Source organism: Lagopus muta, chromosome 5, assembly GCF_023343835.1.
Source record: "Lagopus muta isolate bLagMut1 chromosome 5, bLagMut1 primary, whole genome shotgun sequence".
NCBI lineage: Eukaryota > Metazoa > Chordata > Aves > Galliformes > Phasianidae > Lagopus > Lagopus muta.
In genome coordinates this window covers 29,065,227-29,086,280 of record NC_064437.1, presented here as the reverse complement: position 1 = coordinate 29,086,280, position 21,054 = coordinate 29,065,227, and the positions used below count along the sequence as shown (strand labels likewise).

Sequence of the window (21,054 nt, the reverse complement as noted above, 5' to 3'; positions counted from 1 at the left end):
TGAGAGAAGAGGCTGAACCCCAGCTCACTACAACCTCCCTTCAGGAAGTTGTAGAGAGCAATGAGGTCTCCCCTGAGCCTCCTCATCTCCAGACTGAATAGTCCCAGCTCCTTCAGCCGCTCCTCATCAGCCCTGTGCTCCAGACCCCTCACCAGCTTTGTTGCCCTTCTTTGAACCCACTCCAGGGCCTCAATGTCTTTCTTGCAGTGAGGGGCCCAAAACTGGACACAGTACTCGAGGTGCGGCCTCACCAGAGCTGAGTACAGGGGACAATCACTTCCCTGTCTCTGCTGGCAACACCGTTTCTGATGCAAGCCAGGATGCCATTGGGCTTCTTGGCCACCTGGGCACACTGCTGGCTCATATTCAGCCGAGCATCAATCAAACCCCCAGGTCCATTTCCTCTACACAGTCTTCCAGCCACTCTGCCCCAGGCCTGTAGCGTTGCCTGGGGTTGTTGTGGCCAAAGTGCAGGACTCGACACTTGGTTTTGTTGAACCTCACCCCATTGGCTTCAGCCCAGCATTCCAGTCTGTCCAGCTCCCTCTATAGGGCCTCGCTACCTCCTGGCAGATCAACACTTCCAGCCAACTTGGTGTCATCTGCAAAGTTACTGATGGTACATTCAATGTCCTCATCCAGGTAATCAATAAAGATATTGAAAAGGACAGGTCCCAGCACCAACCACTGGGGAACACTGCTCGTGACAGGTCTCCAGCTGCATTTAGTTCCATTCACCATCATTCCCTGGGCCTGGCTCTACAGCCAGTTCCTTATCCAGCCTAGAGTGTACCTGTCCAAGCCACGGGCTGTCAGCTTCCGCAGGAGAATGCTGTGGGAGACTACATCAACAGCCTTTCCCTCGTCTACCAGATGGGTCACTGATCACAGAAGGAGATTAGGTTGGTCAAGCAGGACCTGCCCTTTGTGAACCCATGCTGCTAGGTCTGATCCCCCAGTTGTCCAGCACGTGCCGCATGATCTCCCTCAAGGCAATATGCTCCACAACCTTCCCTGGCACAGGGGTCAAGCTAACAGGCCTGTAGTTCCCTGGATCCTCTTTACAACCCTTCTTGTAGACGGGAGTCATATTGGCAAGCCCCGGTCTTCTTGGACCTCACCAGTCAACAAAGAGTGCTGATAGATAATAGCAAGTGGCTCAGCTGTCACCTGCGCCAGTTTCCTCAGCACTCTAGGGTGAATCCCATCCAGCCCCAGGGACTTGTCCAGCTGGAGTAGTAGGTTTCCGCATCCTCCTGAATCACAGGGGGCTCAGTCTGCTCCCCAGCCAAGACTACCAGGTCAGAGAGAGGAGTATCCTGAGGATAACTGGTCTGACCCCTTTAAAGACAGATGTAGGGAAAACGTTCAGAACCTCTGCCTTCTCCTTATCCTCAGTGCTCACATTCCCAGCCTTATCCAGTAAAAAATGAAGATTCTCCTGAGTCCTCTGCTTACCGCTGATGTATTTGTAAAAGGGTTTCTTGTTCCTTTTTACCCCAGCAGCCAGGTTGAGTTCAAGCTGGGCTTTTGCTTGCCTTTCTGATTTGCTCTCTACATACCTTAACAACTTCTCTGTACTCTTTCTGAGTCGCCCACCCCTTCTTCCACAGGAGGTAGATTCTCTTTTTCTCCCGGAGCCTCAAGAATAACTCCCTGTTCATCCACGCCGGTCTTCTTCCGCACCGGTTCTTTTTGCGGCTCAAGGGAACAGCCAGCTCCTGCACCTTTAAGACTTCCTTCTTGAAGAGCGACCAGCCATCTTGGAGTCCTTTACTCTCCAAGACTGAATCTCAGTGGACTCCCCCTACTAGCCTTCTCAACAATTCAAAGTCCGCCCTCTGGAAGTCCAAGGTAGCAGTTTTGCCACTCCTTTTCCTGGCTCCACCAAGAATCGAAAACTCTATCATTTCATGGTCACTCTGTCCAAGACAGCCCCCAACCTCCACATCTCCCACCAGACTTTCTCTGTTTGTGAACAGCAGGTCTAGTGGGGCAGCTCTTCTCATAGGCTCTCTCACCAGCTGCATCAAAAAATTATCCTCCATACACACCAGAAACCTCCTAGACTAAATGTACACAACTATAAGAAATGTTAAAAATTCTGCATATCTGCAGACACAAATGTGAATGCCATAGCCATCACCACTTAATGACAATGAAATACCTGGCATTTGAAGAAACTGCCTTATTAACTTTGCATCCATAGTAATCGATGCTGTGTCTTATATTTTACATTTTCGTTCAGTTCCTTTATATATTCAAAGCTGACCTTTTCTTGTGAAAAGACCAGTTCTAACAGAAATCATTGTCATCTACTATACAGCCTCAATTTTCTGGGAGAAATTCACACTAAGATTTTCAAATATTCAAATCTTTACAGTTGCATTACAATGCCAATTTATTCCAAGTACTTTAACAAACTATAAAGAAATGCAAATCTCACCTCAGCATCATCTGCTTCATATCCATCATTACCATCAGCACTACCAGTTCCTTCATTACTGTCATCACCTTCGTCTCCCATCCCTGTGTCTTCATCATCATCTTCATCTTCCTCTTCCTCATCTTCATAATCCTGTGATAGTACCATAAAAACATCTTACAGAAATGCTGAAACAGTAGGAATTCTTCACATGGTAAAGTGGTAAACTTCACTTGCTTCACGTACAGAGACCACCTTTGTTTGTGAAGATTTGTGTGAAGATGTGATGTGAAGATTTTCAGCATTTACCATTGGTAGACTGGTTGTATGTATTTTCCAACAACTGGCGGGATGCCAGACATCCACCAGCTGCTCTCATTCCCTCTCTTCAACAGGACAGATGGACAAAATAAAATGGAAAAATTTGAGGAGCAAGATAAAGATTGAGAGATGGCTTACCATCTACAGCCACGGGCAAAACAGAATAAACTTGGGAGAGAAAAAAAGAGTCTTGGTGAGAAGAGTACTATAAGCAATATGTCGTGATGGACAGTTATAGACTCTACAGGACAGACAAGTAGGGCAGGCGACAAAGAGAGGCAGCACTGTATGAAAAGGAATGGCTGGACTGTAAAGCACTTAAAACTTAAAAAACAAAACAAAAAACCCCAAAACAACAGGTGAAATTAACAAGAGTCTTTAAAACTCTAAACATCCAGGCAACAGAAACAGAGACAACACTTACAGACACACAAAAAAAAGATATTTTTGATTAAAATAGTTGTGCAATATTAGCTTTGCAGTTGATCAAAGACAGAAAAGGTAAGTAAAGTAATTCCTAAATAGAATTGATTCCTCAGTATACATACTTCCTGTTCGCCTTCATTTTCATCATCATCATCATCTTCATCATCACTGTCAATCACAATGACATCGTCTCTCTTGGACTGACCATCCTGAGATGAAGTAGTATTTTGCTGATCTGACTGAAGAGGCCCAAGATCTATTGGGATAGACTGAGAAGTTTCTTCATTATCCTCCATGGGAGCATACTCTCCCTGTGTAACACCCTGTAGAAGATAAGAGTAAATTACAAAAGGAAATGAAATGCAGCATATGTATTCTTTAAAGTGCTCATCTCGAAAGCACCCACTGCACTTATAGGAGTTCCCTGGTTTCACTTCTAAGCTCAATAAAACAGAAGACCTGTTGAACAACACAAGTATTTTGACCTACGCTTCCAACTCTGATTTGGGATGGGGGACTATCACTACACGCTCTGTGTTCATATAGGATGTATTCAAAAACACAGCCATAAAAAGCTGCCGTCCGAATGTTCAACCTTCTATTTCAGATAACCAAGGAGCCATCATCAACACCTGCACAGTAAGTGAATACGGGTGTGTGGAACACTGCTGACAGCTGAGGCAGCACTCCACTAACTCCCTGAGCAGCCTAAGGACATTGCAGTTAATGGCAGTGCACAACACTGTAGATAATCAGATGAGAAACAGATCGATACTTGCAAGAGAAACACTGCTTATCACTTCATTAAGAACCAACAAAATAGGAGAAAACAAGACAATGCTAGAGATTATGATGCCACTGAATACAAACAACTAGGAGTCTCTCCAGGATCAAGAAATAACAATTTCTCTTCTGAAAAATGAAATCTGAGTTACTATTTTACTAGAGTTCTTTCAGTCTGTATGAAAAGTTATGAAATTTGCATGACAGTCGGACAGAGTCATCATGTTCTCTTCACATTCAGTACAAATGTCAGATTCAGTATAAACATTTTGAATATACAAGTATGATTGAAAGTACTCAAGAGAAAGTATTGAAAGTATTGAAAGTATTTCAAGAGAAATAAAATGTTTCAGGGAGAAAACTCTCACAAAACTTAAATTAGGACTCTACTGGATATATTTTATAGCACTCAAGTTTTCTGGCTCAGGTTAGATAACTAGGTTCTGTTATTTACCAAGTAATGTGTCACTGTAATGCAAATAGGTGGTGTTTAGCAGCAGAATTTAAATTACATTGAGTAGTAGTATTAAATTTTAAGAATACATGGCATAGATAGAAAGATAGAAAGCACACAGCTAGCATTTATTGGTAAACACCTATCATGTCTTCTAAATAGTACTTACCACTGCTTAAAGAAAATAGATTTCACAACTCTAGATGGGACTATGCTAAGTTAGAGAACTACCATGACTTGTGCTTGTTTCTAAAGACAAAGATTAAATATCTGCTTTTCACTTATATTTAGCATTCCTAACACAGCTGTAACATGCATCTTACAGAACTAGCACAAAAGCAACTTCTTTTCCTTTGTTTATCATACCATGATCCAAGGACATGTCAAATATTTCTTTAAAACTAAAGCCAGATAGCAAAGAAGTAAATGAAGAAATGTAAACTCCACATCTGTTTTTATATTGTGATACATTTAACCTCTATGTCTCAGCTTCACTACACAGCCCTGGGGCTAAAGATACCAGGATTTCTAAAATGTCATATTAAATTGTAAAGACTCATTAACATTCTCACTGTTACTTATATAGGTGCACGTAGAGTGCAATTAAAAAAATCAGTATCTATTCTTAAAGATAGCAAGTTTAAACTTCAAACGGTTGTAACTGTTTTCAACTGACATTCTGTAGGATCTGATTTGAGAGCCCTCTTTCAAAAGTGTTGTATGACATAATAGTAAAAAAGAAAAAGTTTTTTTTCTGAAACTATGATTTTTTTTTTCTTTTCAAATATACTTACTTCTCCAATGGAGTCCTGTGAGTCTTGATTGTATGTCTGAGCTTCTACTTCACCATCAGTGCTTTCTTCTGCTGTCACTTCCTCCTGAAACACCATATACCTTTCTTAAGACATATCGTTAATCCTGCAAGTTTGATTCTCTAGCATATTAGACTTCTTTTCTATTCCTTCTCTTCCCACAAAGATTATGGATAACATTTTTTCTCCTTTTGCTACTATTCCTTAGTTTTGTTTTTATCTAGCACCTCTGATTTCTCTGTCCTGAAATACCATCTTCTCATTCTGGTTCACTGGCCTGACTCTCTTCTGTGTTCCTAGATCTACATAGAACTAAACAAAATCCTCAGTTTCCTATTCAGACCCTATCCTCTCAGCTAATTAAGTGATAATCTCATTACAATCTTGTCCTTCTATGTTATGCACCACTCCTATCCTGCACAGCTAATGAAGTGTCTGTATTCCTTAACATTTTTCATAAATTGTCTGCTGTGAGGAGTCTCAAGCTCACTCTATTTTCTCAGGATATCCTGGTTCCCTCAAACTAACATTTCATGTGCATCACCTCGATGTTTTTCAAAAAAGCACTTCGTTTTTCCTTTTCTGGCATCTCCTCAAGCACGCTATTTTCTTCCACAATCAGTGTAGATAATGATCTTTCAGACCACATCTAAAAATATTTTAACTTCTTCCTCTTCTGTGCTAGGCTATGGCTCTCTCTCTCCCCACCCACACTCCAGTTCACTATGATTTGTGCTAGCCATTGTAGCTGGGACAACATCTGCTTTTTAAGACACCCAAACTTGCTTCTTCTCTGATAGATTAAATATTCATGCTTAAAATTAACTGACTTAACTCCGAAGTAATATACTTCCTCTTCCCATTAAAAATCAACCAAAGCAGCAATGTACCAGCAGCATGTTTATGTTCTTACAAACCTCAGGTCCAACCCTCTGTATGCTCCTCAGTTTCTTTGGAAGAGGTACATCCACTGTTTCCTCTGAAATCTGGTCTGAGTTTTCCACAGTGTTATCTTCCTCTTCCTCTCGTGGACGTTTAGACAGTGAAGAACTTGGGGTAGCTGAAACTTAGAAAAAACTCTCAGTTATTTGGAGGAGAACTATAAATGTACAAAACAGAAAACTGGAAGGTTCGGTGTTTTACTCTGTAAAACCAACTCTTCTGCTCTGAATAACAGAACTGGAACTGTGTTTTGCTGTCTTCTAGGACAAGAAAACATCAGTACGCTGGGTTACAAATCTTATGTTCTTGGATCCATATTCTCTAACTGGACTCCAATGTAAGATTCCAAGTGTTACAACACTAAAATACTTTTTTACCACATCATTGCTTCTGAAAAGTGCACCTAAAAACTAACAGAATATGTACTGAAAAACAAAAAAGCTGTTTGCAAAAGTGTTTTTTGGGAAATAAACTGAGTTCCATACTATGTGTGGCAAACAGATGTAAATGCACTACACAGAGTAGTTTCAGTGTTCTTCTCTATATCTCGAATTCCAACTTAAGTATTTTACTCATGAATCCTAAAATTAACTTTGTTTCAAATCTATTATGGAAACAGGAGCAAAAAAGTTTAATGTATTAAACCCCAAGACTGCTATGGATAGATACACATGAGTTTTAATCCCTATTTAAGGAATGTCCTGACAATTGAATTTCAGGGGTAGCTCTTCTGAAGGTTTATGAAAGTTTATGAAAGAAGTCCACTCAAAGAGATTTTGTAGAACATGCAATATAATAAGGGAAAGAAAAAAAGTATATGCCTTGGCTGAAATTAGGCCTGGTTTGACAATGGAGCTACTTCAAAGGAACTGTTCAAGAAGGTAGGCCAATAAAATGAAACCAACCTGTGCCAAACACTGCTGTAGAAGTGGATGGCCTCTCTATTTGAGAGCTCTGTACAACTTCTACAATGGTAGGGGATGGCTCCTGATTAGCAGGCTCGACTTGAGGATGACTTTGCTGAGTGGGCTGCACAAAAGCAGTTGCTTGAGTCTGCTGCTGAACAGTCAAGATAGGCTGAGAGAGAGATGTCTGAACATTTGGACTGGTGGAACGCACAGATCCACTAGTGCTTCCAAAGACAGGAACATGCTCCACAGGTCCTTCTGACTGCATAGCTGAAAGGCAAACAGTAGTACATTCAACTGTCATCATATAATCAAGTGAGGTTCACATTTCTCAATATCAGAACGTCCTGAATATGCAGATGAAATGTTTCTCAGATTCAGTTAACATTGCTTCTATCTGTGCTCAGATGAGGAACTGAGAACTGTGTGGCAACAAAAGTGTTCACAAGAGAGCAGTATTTAAAGAGACACGGTATCAATGAAAGTACCTCAAACATCTAGTGAGACTTCAAGGAAAAAAACAGACCTTATAGCTGATGTAGATCTCAGTACTACTAAAATGCTCACCTTCCTGAGTCTCCACTTGTGTTGTAGGCATAACTGTGGCTGTTGGAGTAGTGGTAGGATTAGTGACTGTAGCAGGAGTAACCATTGGACGGATACTAGCTCTTGGAGTAGATTTATTCCCAGCTATAGCAGCAGCAGTCACTTTACTTGGAGTTGACACAACAGGTGTTGGCTTAATATTTGCTGTTGGTGGATCTGAAGTGCTAGCACTGAAAAAGAGAGTATTGGATTCATCATGGTATCACAGAAAGCAAAATTTTTAAAATATTGAATTTAAATATATTATCATATTCTGAAATATTCATTTTTGAAGATTTTGAAAACCTGACAAGGACATAACAATTTGTATTCCAAAATTTGCTTAATTTTTAATGATAAATAAAGGAAAAAACAAACAAACAGGCCAACAATTCCATCAGTAACATTCTGTCCAGCTTAGAGGACTGACAGATTTCTTCAAGGGTAATCTACTAACAATCTGTGAGCAATCTGTAAGCAGATCAAAAGGACAAGCACAGTTAATAATGTTAGCTGCACTGGTATTTTTGTTAAGGTGAGTAATGCAGTTTATATTAAAGCTAATTGGTTCACTAAATACAGAACAATATAATTTCTTGACTGACATGAGGATCAGTCAAATTTACAAGGTGTTTTTGAAGATCAGAGTCTTAGTTTAAATGTATGATATAATAAAATTAAAAGAGATTCAGTTCACTAAACTTAGTAAAATGATAATATTATGCATTTTGGAGCTTGGCTGCTGTTCCATTCGACAATTTTATCTGCTAGTTACCATCAACTTAGTCCATTTCTCATATCTGAGCTCCTTGCACAAGAAACTTTCCCCATCTCACCCTCCACTGTTACAAATAGGTTAAAGGTAATAACCAAAACTGAACAACATTATGAATGTTCAAGTATTTTTGAAGAATTTCCAGACTTAGTGTTTTGCAAGTATCTTGTTCCTAGCAGTTATATGACAAATCTGGAAAGCTTTATTGATTAATGATTAAATGGGTCTAAGAAAATAGGAAGAACATATGCCAATCAGTATTTTACAGCTGCTTAAGAAAACTTGGAAAAAGCCAATTGTTTTCTGAAAAACAAAAAAACAAACAAACAAAAAAAAACACAAATGAAGATAAAAACAGCAGAAACTCTGCAGAAAACCCCAAGCCCTATAACTCACATTCCTCTTTCACCTGAAGCTGGAGTAGACTTGAGTGAAATTTGCCTCTGCTGCTCTGGAACCTATGAAGTAGGAAACAAAAGCATTGTGACATATAAATACAAAACAGAGCAAGCAACTAGGTAGAATACTTCAGCAGACAAATCTTTTCATTAACAATTGTTTTTAAGAACATCTTTGTTAGTGTGCCTAATCAGACTCCATGATTAATCAAAAGTTCTCTCAAAAAAATCACAGCAGTCATACCAAGTATGTAAACTAATTCAGTAATTTCTCAAGACTTTTCAGATATTTTTTGAAGCTGTTGAAATATAAAACACTGCCAAAAATAGCTGAACATGTGTATGAAAATATAAAAATCAAAAGCATAGTGAAAACAATTTATCAGCTAATTCACTGTGATCAAGATAACTGCATGCTTGCCAGCATTGGGTATTATGACACTGGCAAGAAACAAGTTTTAAATTAAGTTCTGAATCCTTACTAAAGCGAGCCTGCATATCTCCAAAACCACTAGTCTGGGGCTAATGGAACTTGAGTAGTGCTATTTGCTAGGTTCACTGCTATTTATTTATAAGAAGAATTTTCATCTACTGTTTAGTATTAGATAAACCAGCCTTCACCTAAAGTTCTCCCATACGAATACATTAAAAAAACAAGCCAAACTGTACAACAGAGCTAGGGCTGAAAGCTACTGTAGTTCAGTACGAGACACATAAAAAAGGCTAACCTGTTCTCATGCAGCCATATAAACATATTCTGTACCTTATTTGTAGATTCTGCCGGCTCATCTCGCTGCTCATGGTGTCGCTCTTGCTGCTCTCTAAGCTCTCTTTCCAGGCGGCAGATTCGACCTTCATACTGTGACTTGAGTGCACTCATCCGTACTTCCAGTTCAGTCTTCTGCTCTTCTAATGAATTGCTCTTCTGCTTCCACTCTTCATTTTCTTTAGTTAGCTGTTCTTTTGTACCTAATTTAATAGAAAGGATCCAGTTTTGCTACTGTAAAACTGCATACTAGGTCTCTGCATGCTGAATGCCCATCTGATTTTATAAGATGACTGAATAATTTTGAAATCCTAAATATGTTAAGCTTTAGGAGTTCTTCAAGACAATTTTAACTTCTGCATATCATTCATTTAATTGCAATTAAATAAAAAAATTGAATATAAAAATATATCCAATAAATAAATAAGCAGTCATAGGAGGACAAGATATTTTCAGCAAGTACTTGCACCATCATTCCTCTCAATATCTATTTAAAATAGAAGAAGAAGTGGCATATTTTGCACCCTTACATTCTGAGGAGGCAAGGGGAGAATTACTGAAGTCTTTAGGAGAGTCAATCTGCTGTAATCAACAAGACCATAAAAAAATTGGTTGGCCAAAATTAGACAAAATTTTGATCCCCCAGATGTACAGTAGTTATGTACCTGCACCATCTCCTTAAGGAACTAAATTTTCTAAATCTTAGAATGATTTTAAGACATCTAATGTAGAAAATACCGTTAAGAATACTGTCTGAATACTTCCCCAGAGGAATACTCAAAAATCCAAACAGAAGACACCTTAAGAACAGGAAAAAAAATTAATAATACCAGCTAATTGCGCAATTTTCTGCTTGGCTGCGAGAAAGGTTTTCCTAGTTTTCTCTTCCTTCTCAGAGATTTGTTGCCTAAGCTGCTCCTCCTGTGTAGTCTTCTCTTGCAGATCTTGACGAAAACGAGCAAGCTCTGACTGTAGCTGTGATACCTGATCCTGAAGATTTCTAGCTTCAGTTTCCTTTTCTGTTATAGTCTATAGAAAGATTGGCCACAATGAGCTATTTCAGAAAACTATGTTTCTGTGTGTACACACATCTATGTGCAAATGCACACAGACCACCACCATCATGGTCATCACAGTTATTTATTTGAGACTCCAGAAAAATTCCTCTGAAATTGCTTGCTCTGTTCTTACCTTTTGTAAATTTTCAACCTGATTCTCCAAAGTCTTTGTCTTCACTTCAGATTGACTGAGAGAGTCTTTCAGTTCTTGTACTTCCTGGACAGAAACTTGTTCTTCTTGTTGCTCTACTAAAGACTGAGTTGCTGCTTCGGCAACCATCTGAAATATGTCAAGTGGTATCAGGCTGAATGATGCTGTCCAGTTAGAACACATTCACTTTCACAAGTTGCAGTTGCATGCAGAGCAATAATTTTAAAAGTTCTGGGTAGAACACAGGCATTCTAATGAACTCCAGTGTTGTGTTAACAACATAGCAAAGTATTAAATGATATAGAACTCATTTTCTGAGTTAGCATAACTATGTAATTTTCTGCTTTTCCCTTTGCAAGTAAGTGCTCATGTCACAGCAAAGGGAATGTATAATCCAGCTAATGACCTTTACATGAAAACACACAACTGAATTTCTTTGCAAACAAAATCATATCTACCTTATCATGCTGTGCTTTCAGCTCCTCATACTGAGTCTTGTATCTGCGCCCAATTTTCTTGACCTGTGTTATAGTTTTCACTTTTTCCTGTATATCAGCCACCTTAACATCTAGTTCTTTCTGCAAAGTTTCCTTCTCTGCTCTTATTTTGGCTACTTCATCCTTCAAGTTCTGAAGAAGATTCTGGCTTGTAGTCAAGGATGCATTAGTTCTAAATAGCAAGAAAGAAAAAGGAGATGCAAGTGAGAAGTCTGAAATAATATACTGCAATATCACTCATTTATGCAATACTGTAGGCACCATCCACTGTAAATCGTATTCTCTAGGATTTTACAGTACAAATGTTTAATGCTTTTTAGAGCTTCTTTAGCTATGAGACATCTTCCAAAACAATTCTTATTTTATTTGTATGTTATCAGGCTACATCAATAACACCAAAAGTTTAATAATTACATGGAAATAGTGAAGAAGTTACATTTCCATATGCAATTTTATTATAAACATTAAGCTTTGCATCAGATGTTTTACTGATTGACTTTTACAATACCTGGCAATTTCAGCTTTAAGCCTGCCTGTTTCTTCACTCATTTGCTGTATACGCTTGGTATTTGCCTCTTTTTCTGAAAGTAGCTTCCGATATTCTTCAAGATCCGTGTCCTTCTGCTGACTCAACAAATGCTGAAAGGTTGACAAAACAGTCTGCGTTTTCACAAGATGATTAAACAGACACATTCAGGGTATCTTTTTAAACAAGTTACTGTTTTGTGAGCTCTGCAGAGAAGGACCTGGATGTCCTGGTTGATAACAGGCTGGCGATGAGACAGCAGTGTGCTCTCACAGTCAAGAAGGCTATCCCTCTCCCTCTACTCTGTCCTGGTGAAGCTACATCTGGAGGACTGCATCCAGCTCCGGACTTTAAAACTAAGGGTTTGAAACAGACAAGGAACTTCTAGAGAGTCAAGTGGGGGGTCACATAGACGAGGAGGGGCTTGGAGTATCGCCCATACAAGTAAAGGCTGAGAGACCTCAGACTGCCAACCTGGAGAAGGGATCACTATTTAAAAATACCTAAAATGTGGGAGTCAAGTAGATGAAGCCAGGCACTTTTAAGCGGTGCACAGCAACAGAACAAGGGGCAATGGGCACAAACTGGAACATAGGAAGAGTCCTCCCAGAGAGGTTGTGGAGACTCCTTCTCTGGAGACATTAAAGACCTTCCTGGATGGTTTCCTGTAAAACCTACTGCAGCAAACCTGCTTTTGCTGGGGCAGCTGGACTCGATGATCCCTTCCAAACCCTATGATTCTGTCATTCTGTGTTTTGATTTAGTCTGCCTATGAATTAGAGCAGCCTACCTATAAAACATTGCTTATGCAGATTTAAATTTAAATACATTTCCTTTTTTTCTGTCACTTAAATTACATAGTTTTGTGTGGTTTTTTTTGTTTTAAAAAATGTTTTGGAACTTTTTTCCTCTTCTTTCCCTTCCAAAACACTTCTTAAAATGTACATTTCCCACCTGTGTTCGGGTTTTCCAGCGTTTGACATCTTCTTCCAAAAGCTTTTTCTCTGCCTGCAACATTCCACTCTTCTCACTCAGTTCAGCATTAGACTCCTGTAGAGGTAGAATGTCTGCCTCAAGCTTGCGTACCTGAAAATCAAAGTTGGAGATTAAACTGAATGAGACTCAAGAAAATGGAATATGGTAGGCTTTGTTTAATGACTATAAGAAAGACAGAGACAGCAAAAAGACTGTAGAAAAAAAACAAAACATCCCCAAGAAAGTCATGATAAAGCTTTTTTTTCCCCAACTCTGCCTCTCAGTAGCCAGCTGGAGGCAGGAAAAGTAACAGAAAGCAAGAGTAGGCTATGATCCTACAGGAAAAACAACTATAGTTATAGCTTCACAATCTCAAAACCATTACTTTGTCCTTCGCTGTAAGAAATGAATTACTGTGTATTAGAAGTCAAGCAAAACCACACTGGATTCTATTAAAGCAATGCGTAGGTAGAACTGGGAAGAGATATCTATACATTTTGTTTTTACATTCTCAATAAAATTGTGGCCTACTTTGCATGTATTTTTGTGCCATTATCTGCTGATAATATCCTTGTTACAACATCAGTGATAAATGCTGATTTTCAGTAAAGAAAACTGAACTTGTGACTCTGCAATATTCTAAGAACAATGTCACCTTAAATCCAAAATGGAACATCTCCTCATACGAGTTTGATGTAAAAGAATACTCACAATTTAAGTAATTAACAGTATATCCATATGTTAACTCACCAAGTTGAATGCCTGCAAACATACGTGAGACCAGTACTAACCTTTGCTTGCATTTGCTGCAGCTCCTGTTCTAGCCTCTCTTTCTCTTCTCTTAGCATCTTGTTGGTTTCTATAAGTACATTCATGGTTTCTGTCTTCTTCATTAATTCTTCATGTTGCGCAATGGTTTTTGCTGTTACCTTTTAAAAATATTTAACTCATTTGTTTTGCTTGTACACATATCCATACTGACTGAGACTAGGCATAATGCTAACTTATGTAACTACTGTGGAAATTCATTATCTCACACAGACATTCAAAACAAGTAAATATCACTGAAGAAAAAAAGAGTTTGGGAAAAAAAACAGATAAAGGATCTTTATTTTCCCCATTTACGTGCTTTTGGTATTGCCAGTGCTTTTCAGGATCCAGGACAAGACTCTCCATTTGGCTAGATACCAACCTCAATACAGAAGGTTCTGATTCTTCCAAAATTCTTGAGCACAAGCAGCAATGAGAGAAAGCAGAACACAGAGAGCAACCCTCTACTTCCTGACATCATAAACATTAATATTGAACCATACCTGCACCTTCTCTCTCTCTGCATTGAGACTGTCTTGCACTTCCTGGAGTTCTCTTTCCAGATGCTCCACTCTCTGACGAAAACGCAAACTTTCCACCTGGGCCACCTCAAATCTAGTTTCTGCAATCTCCTTTTCTCGACGTATAAATCTGCGCAAGACAAACAAGGCATCATGTCAATGAAAACATGAAGCAAGGCATTTTAAATAGAAGCATCCTCTATCTAAAGGAGTATAGAAATTGATCCATAAAGATGAAAATTTGAGACAAAAACCATAGAAAAATTTAGATTTACAAAAAAAAAAAAAAGAAAAAAAAAGAAAATCTCTATGAAACTTTCCTGCCAGTCACACATTGTAAAATCTACCTTAGCTTCCTGTCAAAACTGACTTTGCTGTTTTTCTAGGAGTAGAAAGAAATTCTCTTTACTATTTACTGATATAGGACAATCATCTCCTACCTACTAAAAACATATTTAAGTTTTATACATTGTCTCCCAAATATGAAGTAAGACTGAACTATTTATTTGGGAAATTGAATGAAAACCACCAACAGAAGGAGCTCAGAGCTGAATTTACCTAAGAATTTCTAAAATTTGTTCCTGAGATTTCCCTTCCTCATTGAGAGAAACATTTAATGCAGCTGGCATAGCTTCTTTCATAGAGGTCACCATCTTGTCACTCAGACTTTCCAGTTGCTCATGTAATAATCGATTTTGTTTTTCCAAATCTTCACAGCGGGATGCAAGTGTTGAAGCTTCATCCTACAACAAAATTATTCAGTAATTTAAAGTTCATGTAGACTAGCAACTGATAACACCTACTGCAACCATAAAAACAATCATACCTTCATCATTCTTTCCCTCTCTTCCCAGGAGGCTTTGCATTCTAGCAACGTAGACTCAGCTTTCTGTGCAGCTTCCTCAAGCTGCTGCTTTACTGCTGTATTCTTGGCAACTTGTTCTTTAATAGCCTGTAATGCCTCAACATCAGCAGCATGAAGCATTAATTCCCGTTCATATTTATTCTGAGCTTCAGAAGCCATTTTTGCCTGAAGAAAACAATTACAGATTCTGTTACCTTTTATGTTGTGCTTGATACTACCTGGAGATTCTCAAATGCTGGACAAAATTAGTGAATGCTGATCAAAAACAAAACCACTGACCAAAACCTTTCATCATTCCTAAGTGTAGAAGATATTGATACTTTTAGAAATTATTGAAATTAATTGAAGAAATTATTCTTTTTAAAAAGTTAGAAAGCGTAATCATTTCTTTTGAGAGGGTCGGTGGAAGAAACACTTTTTGTAGATAATCTACAGTCAATGCTCTTGCTGTAGATTGCACAGATGAGACATGGAAATTTTTATAAAAACATCTGCCAATTATTTCTGCATGTGAATGGGAAAGATATATAGTACATGAGGGTAAAAAGCTAAGGACAGCCTGCAGTTGTAACATTAGGTTAAAAAAAAAAAAAAAAAAAAAGGAAGACTGTCTAATAAATGTTGGGGCTGGATTAAACAACAGCTAACCTTATCACATGCTGCTAATATATTTTTTACATAATGAAGCAAACCTTGGAATTCATTGCTTTTTTTAATGACAAAAACTGTGCTTGCAGCATCACTTTATCTCAAAGTCAGTTTAATTTACAAACGTTTGATAATGTAAAACAGTGATGCATTAAGAAGGCAGATTCATAAAACAGATAAAATGCTCTTACAGTTGTTTTCATTTTCTCTATTACAATTGGCAGGATAACCTTGAAAAATGCCCTGAGTTCAAGAGAAAAACAATGAAAAACTAACATTAATTTTACTACCTTTGGCTAAAACAGGCAAATACAACAAACATACTTGTTCCTGACAGTCACGTCTGGCTTGCTGTTCATTACTTAGAGCTGTGCTGGCTCTCTGAAGGGCCTCCTGAACTTCTGATTGCAAAGCTGACAGGCTCTTCTTTAGTTCTGATAGCTACAGTGACGAATGAGGGAAGAAAAAAAAAAAAAAAAAAAAAAAAAAAGAAATCAAACACAAACAAAAAATCAAATAAAAATTTAAAGACTAACTGACAAAGTATTTAACTAAGTATTGAATGCAGCTTTGACTGTAGGCAGTTGTGAATAAATTAAAGCTGAAGCACAATTATTCTATAACAGTTAAAACATAAAAAGAAACACTCCCTCATCTTTGTCTTACAAACATTCAAAGTTCTTTCTTATGTAAAAAATAATACTGTTCTTCCAGAGTCTGGTTTCAATGCAGTACTAACTGCATTCACGATGTTTCTTTCCAGCCCAGTTAGAGCCCAAATAAGATACAAATAGAGACAAAGGTTACTCTAGTTTTAGGATACATGCATCCTACAGGTACTGCTTTGGTTCATGTTCCAAAACAGATTACACAAAACCTTTCTCAAAGGCTTGCTCACATTTTACTGTAACTAGTGCTTAGAGTTCAAGAGGATGGTAGTCCATTTAAAGCTGTCACTATCCCAGTGAAGTGATAAACTTCATGTTTGGAAACCTCTCAGATTTAGTTAGACTTCAGTATATCCTAGGAGATTTAGTTTGGGGCACTACTACAATGCACTGCTCCTACAGAAGGAGGGAATCAAGTAAAAACTCATTCTTGATGACAGTGCAAGAGAGCCTAAGAGAGGTGGTATTTGATGTGTACCTGTTGTTCCATATTCTCCACTGCTTTACGCTTTTCCTCTTGAAGTTCCTGCTTTTCTTTTTCTGACTCCATCAACTTCTTTTCCAGCTGTGCTTGATACTCTGAAGACTCCTTCAGACGAGCTTCAACTGTTGCACGAACTTCTTCTGTCACCTTTCATCAAAGCTCATAATTAGATATAGATACGTTTGGGTTTTTTTTTTCTTTTTTTTTTTTTTTCTTTAAATATGGCACCTTGATTTTAGTTATATTTAGTAATAGTCAGAGAAGGTTTCTCTGGTTGAGAAGGTTGAGAATGTTTCTCAACATTTCATTTAGTACATCACTGAAGATGCTGAAACTAAAAAATAACACTGAAAAAATTTTATTTTTTCAAAACTACAATACATAGAATCACAGAATATCTTGGATTGGAAGAGACCATAGAGATCATCTTGTTCCAACCCTCTTCTTCGGGCAAGGCTGCCTTCCACTAGATCAGATTGCTCAGGGCCCTGATTCAACCTGGGCTTAAATGCCCTCAGGGATGGGGCATCCATAATTTCTCTGGGCAACCTTTTCCAGTGCCTCACCACTCTTCGAGTAAAGAATTTCTGCCTAATGTCTAACCTAAATTTCCTCTGTCTTAGTTTAAAAGCCATCCCCAGCCTTTTTCCTATCACTAGGCCATGTAAAAAGCTGGTCTCCCTCCTGCTTAACAGATCCCTTTAAGTATTGAAAGCACACAATAAAGTCTTCTCAGAACCTTCTTTTCTCCAAGCTAGAAGTACACCTAAGATACAGTTTAGATGACTACGTTCAGCCATGCATCAACATTTTTTTTATTTTTATTTTTTTAAAACACACTAAACCTGGAACACTCATAAGGCAAATCAAGCCACAATTAAGATTAAGTTATACAGTAACAGAAGACAGATCACAGATCAGAAGAGAACTGGATACTAGAAAAACACACCATCTTATGAAGCTGTAACTTCACTAGAAAATGAGTGTCCTACTTCCGTGATCTTATTTTGATATGCTGAAAATCTTGCAAGAAGATCACCTCGTTCACCATTAAAATGGTCAAGTATTTCACAGAAGGGAGAGTTGTTATAAAGCTCTTCCAGTGAACACATCAAGAATGTTCTTCAGAATCACTGAAGATTATTATTTAGCTAAAGAAGGTATGGATTTAACTGCTTTGACTGAGAGATAATATTTTTAGAACAATGATCACAGCGAGGAAGAATTTTTGGAAGAATTTCCTCTTTTGAAGGAAGTACAAAGCTAAGTCAAATTTACAATTCAACATTTTAAAAATATGTTGCAAGACACATTTAATATTTCCTTCATTATAAGTATTTTTAATGAAGTTGTGTAAAGTCTGATCTAACTACATTATTTTACAGTGCTAAAACTAAACTACCCTCAGGTGCTTTCTAATTCCTCCCATAAATCTACAGAACACAGTACAAACAAAAAGTAAAATCTTCCATTATATTTCTCGTTTTGCTTTAATAAAGAGTGTTAGATGCTAACTACTTACTTGTTTTTCCTTATTAAGAGATTCCTCTAGACTAAGAACCATGGCTCTGTACTGGTCCACATTGCTAGAACTAGTCTTGAGTCTTTCTCTTAGGTCATTGACTTGTTCATCAGCTTGTCTTAGTCGACTTACAAGATCATCCACATCTTCACTTGTACCAGGCTGACCTATAACATCAGGAGATATTCATTAACTGTGGAAGTCTACTTCAGCTTTTTAGACAGCTGCTCCATTTAAAAACTGACATTTTTTGAGGATAACTGGGAGAAAAATTAGAAGAAAATAAAATCACCCTCATAAAGCATCCCTAAAGAAAGTTGTTATTTATAAACAAAAGAATGGCTTACAACAAACTGCTGATTCACAAAAAATTGGCTGCTTAAATACAGATACTTTAAAGATGTAAAAGCCCTGAAATAAAAATAAAAGCGATTCTTCGTTTAGTTTGGTTTTACTTTTTTCCATTTTTAAAATCTGCTGGACATTGATTTTACTTTAAAAACTCATCCTGGTTATCTTTCACTCAAATTTGTGGTTGCAAAAATGAGGTGATTTATTATTTACTATATTTCCTCCTTAATTCTAAATTGTAATGAATCTTACCATTCTACACATAATAGTGTTTAAAATAAAGAGAAATTCAATGCAGGAAAACATCTTTACCTTTCCCTGGAGCCCTCTGTGATGACTGAGATGCTAGCTGAGCCTCTGTATTATTAAGCTGTTGTTTCAACACTGTAGTTTCTTTCTGGGCATTCTTCAAAAGCTCCTTCGTGTGAACATGACGGTTTGTCTCAGTCTCTAGCTGCCTCTTAAGATCCAGGATGTGAACCTGAACACACAGCAGGAAGTTCCAATATACCTGAGCTCCTAAATTTCACATCTGAAAATCCACTGCAAGCTGGCAGAAGCCATTCATTCAACTCTTGCTTTATTTTTACTAAGGCAAGTTTAGCATAGTTATATTTACCTCCTGATTTTTGGTAAGAGCATGTCTTTGTTCCACCTCGTTTTCTAGTTTCTTCTTTAGCTGAGATATCTCACGCTCCAGCTTTTCTACCTGATTATTGAGTCTTTGTTTTGTTTCCGTCTCAGACCTCTCCAGTATTCCCTGATAAAAGAACATAATGCAGTATGCTTACAACATATTTCAATAATTTTCTTCTGAATTATTGCAGCACTTCATAATGGTTTATTGTCATAACACTTCTAACCACACTAATTACTAAATGGAGCAATAATTATACATGAAACAGCAGTTAAGACTTAGACTTAGTTTTGAAATATTCTTTAATAATATGGACATAAGTATTATCAGGAGAAAACCCATTACTCAAGTGGTCTAATACAGGGATTAAAAAAACAAAAAGCCTTCTACAAAAGTTGAATATGACAAAATGTGCAACCTTACATATTTATGCTACAAAAGTAAGTTTACCTTAAAAACTGAAAACAATAGTCTATTCCCCTATTGTTTTAAGGCATACTTTATTAAGGCAAGCATTGGTAAATTTTACTATTATAAAAACACACAACCTTTTTTTTTCCTTTTTCTTTGTTTCACATTTTGTCTCCACCTTAAAGCAAAAACCCTGTTTATCATTTCAAAACTCTCTATTATCTACACAGGCAAAATCTTAAATGCAAGACAGGAATTAAAAAGATCTTAAAGAAGTTGCTCAAATAATTTATGTTTAGTGTCAACTTGTAACAAATAAACAACCCTCTTTCAGACTCTATTCTATGACTCAGGAAGTCAATTTCAATTGACATTTACCGAAGACTGACAGATATTTACCATGAGTAACATTCCATACCTGAATAGTTCGCAAATTAGTAAGTAGCAAGTTCTGTCCTCTTTGTTCAACCAGTAGAGACTCACGTTGCTGAGTCAAACGCACATCTGACATTTTCAAGATATCTTTCTCCTTTTTCAGATTTTCTGCTCTCACCTTTAAGATAGCAAACAATACAAATTTTGTTATCTGTCCCAAATCTGGTCTTTATTTTTTACTTCAGATAGTACCAGCATGGTCATTTAATACTACTGCAGCAAGCTTTTGATTTAAAACTACAGGGTATAAATCAAGGCCAAGAACAGTAATAACACAACTGCTTCATTTATCACATTCTATTTACTATATAAATACGGGTACTGAAACACCTTGGATATCTTATTCCATATTTACTCAGTACTTGAGATATTTTCTGTGAAGTTGCAAACAAACACCATTAGATTCAAAAACACACAAGTATACATACTACGAATACAGTAGTTGACATTTAAAACTATCACACATCCAGTTTTAACAACTTCTAAGAAAAATTCTAGCACTAACTTGGGATACGTGAAGCCTCATCCATTGTAGTACTCACCTCTGCCACTGCCAGTTTTTCATTAGCTCCTCTCAGGTCTTGAGTCATAGTGTTAATGATCTGTTCTTGCTTCTGAGTTGTTGCTGTGAGTTTCTGGGTTCTTTCATGTAGAGATGTTATTTCTCGACGATAGCCTTCAACATTATCTTGCAGCATTTCATAACTTCACAGAGAACAACATAGCAAAGAATGTTTGCCATCATACTTTTTTTTTTTCTTTTTTTTTTAAATTTAAACATAAGATGTGTAAGTACACAGACATACATTTCATGTTGATATGCACTGGTTTTCAGATAGCCTCTACCTGTACTTAACTACGGGGTATATTCTCAATCCCACCCTTATGATATTTTTCTTT

The 21,054-nt window shown here is 37.5% G+C and overlaps 1 protein-coding gene across 3 annotated transcripts in view; it reads right to left on the bottom strand.

The window, feature by feature from the left end:
- Positions 1 to 21,054, bottom strand: part of TPR (translocated promoter region, nuclear basket protein) — a 44,569-nt gene that overhangs the window by 9,961 nt on the left and 13,554 nt on the right. For 2 of the 3 annotated variants that reach the window (XM_048946639.1, XM_048946640.1), the window contains exons 18-41: positions 20,697 to 20,859; positions 20,138 to 20,272; positions 19,291 to 19,431; positions 18,984 to 19,152; positions 18,321 to 18,487; positions 16,793 to 16,945; positions 15,971 to 16,087; positions 14,960 to 15,163; positions 14,692 to 14,876; positions 14,116 to 14,263; positions 13,594 to 13,731; positions 12,782 to 12,913; positions 11,810 to 11,940; positions 11,263 to 11,473; positions 10,787 to 10,933; positions 10,426 to 10,624; positions 9,593 to 9,798; positions 8,828 to 8,889; positions 7,639 to 7,847; positions 7,069 to 7,341; positions 6,139 to 6,287; positions 5,204 to 5,287; positions 3,295 to 3,495; positions 2,447 to 2,578 (exon numbers count right to left, since the gene is read on the bottom strand). In XM_048946639.1, the coding sequence (XP_048802596.1) occupies positions 2,447 to 2,578; positions 3,295 to 3,495; positions 5,204 to 5,287; positions 6,139 to 6,287; positions 7,069 to 7,341; positions 7,639 to 7,847; positions 8,828 to 8,889; positions 9,593 to 9,798; positions 10,426 to 10,624; positions 10,787 to 10,933; positions 11,263 to 11,473; positions 11,810 to 11,940; positions 12,782 to 12,913; positions 13,594 to 13,731; positions 14,116 to 14,263; positions 14,692 to 14,876; positions 14,960 to 15,163; positions 15,971 to 16,087; positions 16,793 to 16,945; positions 18,321 to 18,487; positions 18,984 to 19,152; positions 19,291 to 19,431; positions 20,138 to 20,272; positions 20,697 to 20,859 (3,856 nt within the window). The remainder of the gene's footprint in view (positions 1 to 2,446; positions 2,579 to 3,294; positions 3,496 to 5,203; positions 5,288 to 6,138; positions 6,288 to 7,068; positions 7,342 to 7,638; positions 7,848 to 8,827; positions 8,890 to 9,592; positions 9,799 to 10,425; positions 10,625 to 10,786; positions 10,934 to 11,262; positions 11,474 to 11,809; positions 11,941 to 12,781; positions 12,914 to 13,593; positions 13,732 to 14,115; positions 14,264 to 14,691; positions 14,877 to 14,959; positions 15,164 to 15,970; positions 16,088 to 16,792; positions 16,946 to 18,320; positions 18,488 to 18,983; positions 19,153 to 19,290; positions 19,432 to 20,137; positions 20,273 to 20,696; positions 20,860 to 21,054) is intronic. The other variant, XM_048946641.1, reaches the window with a different exon arrangement.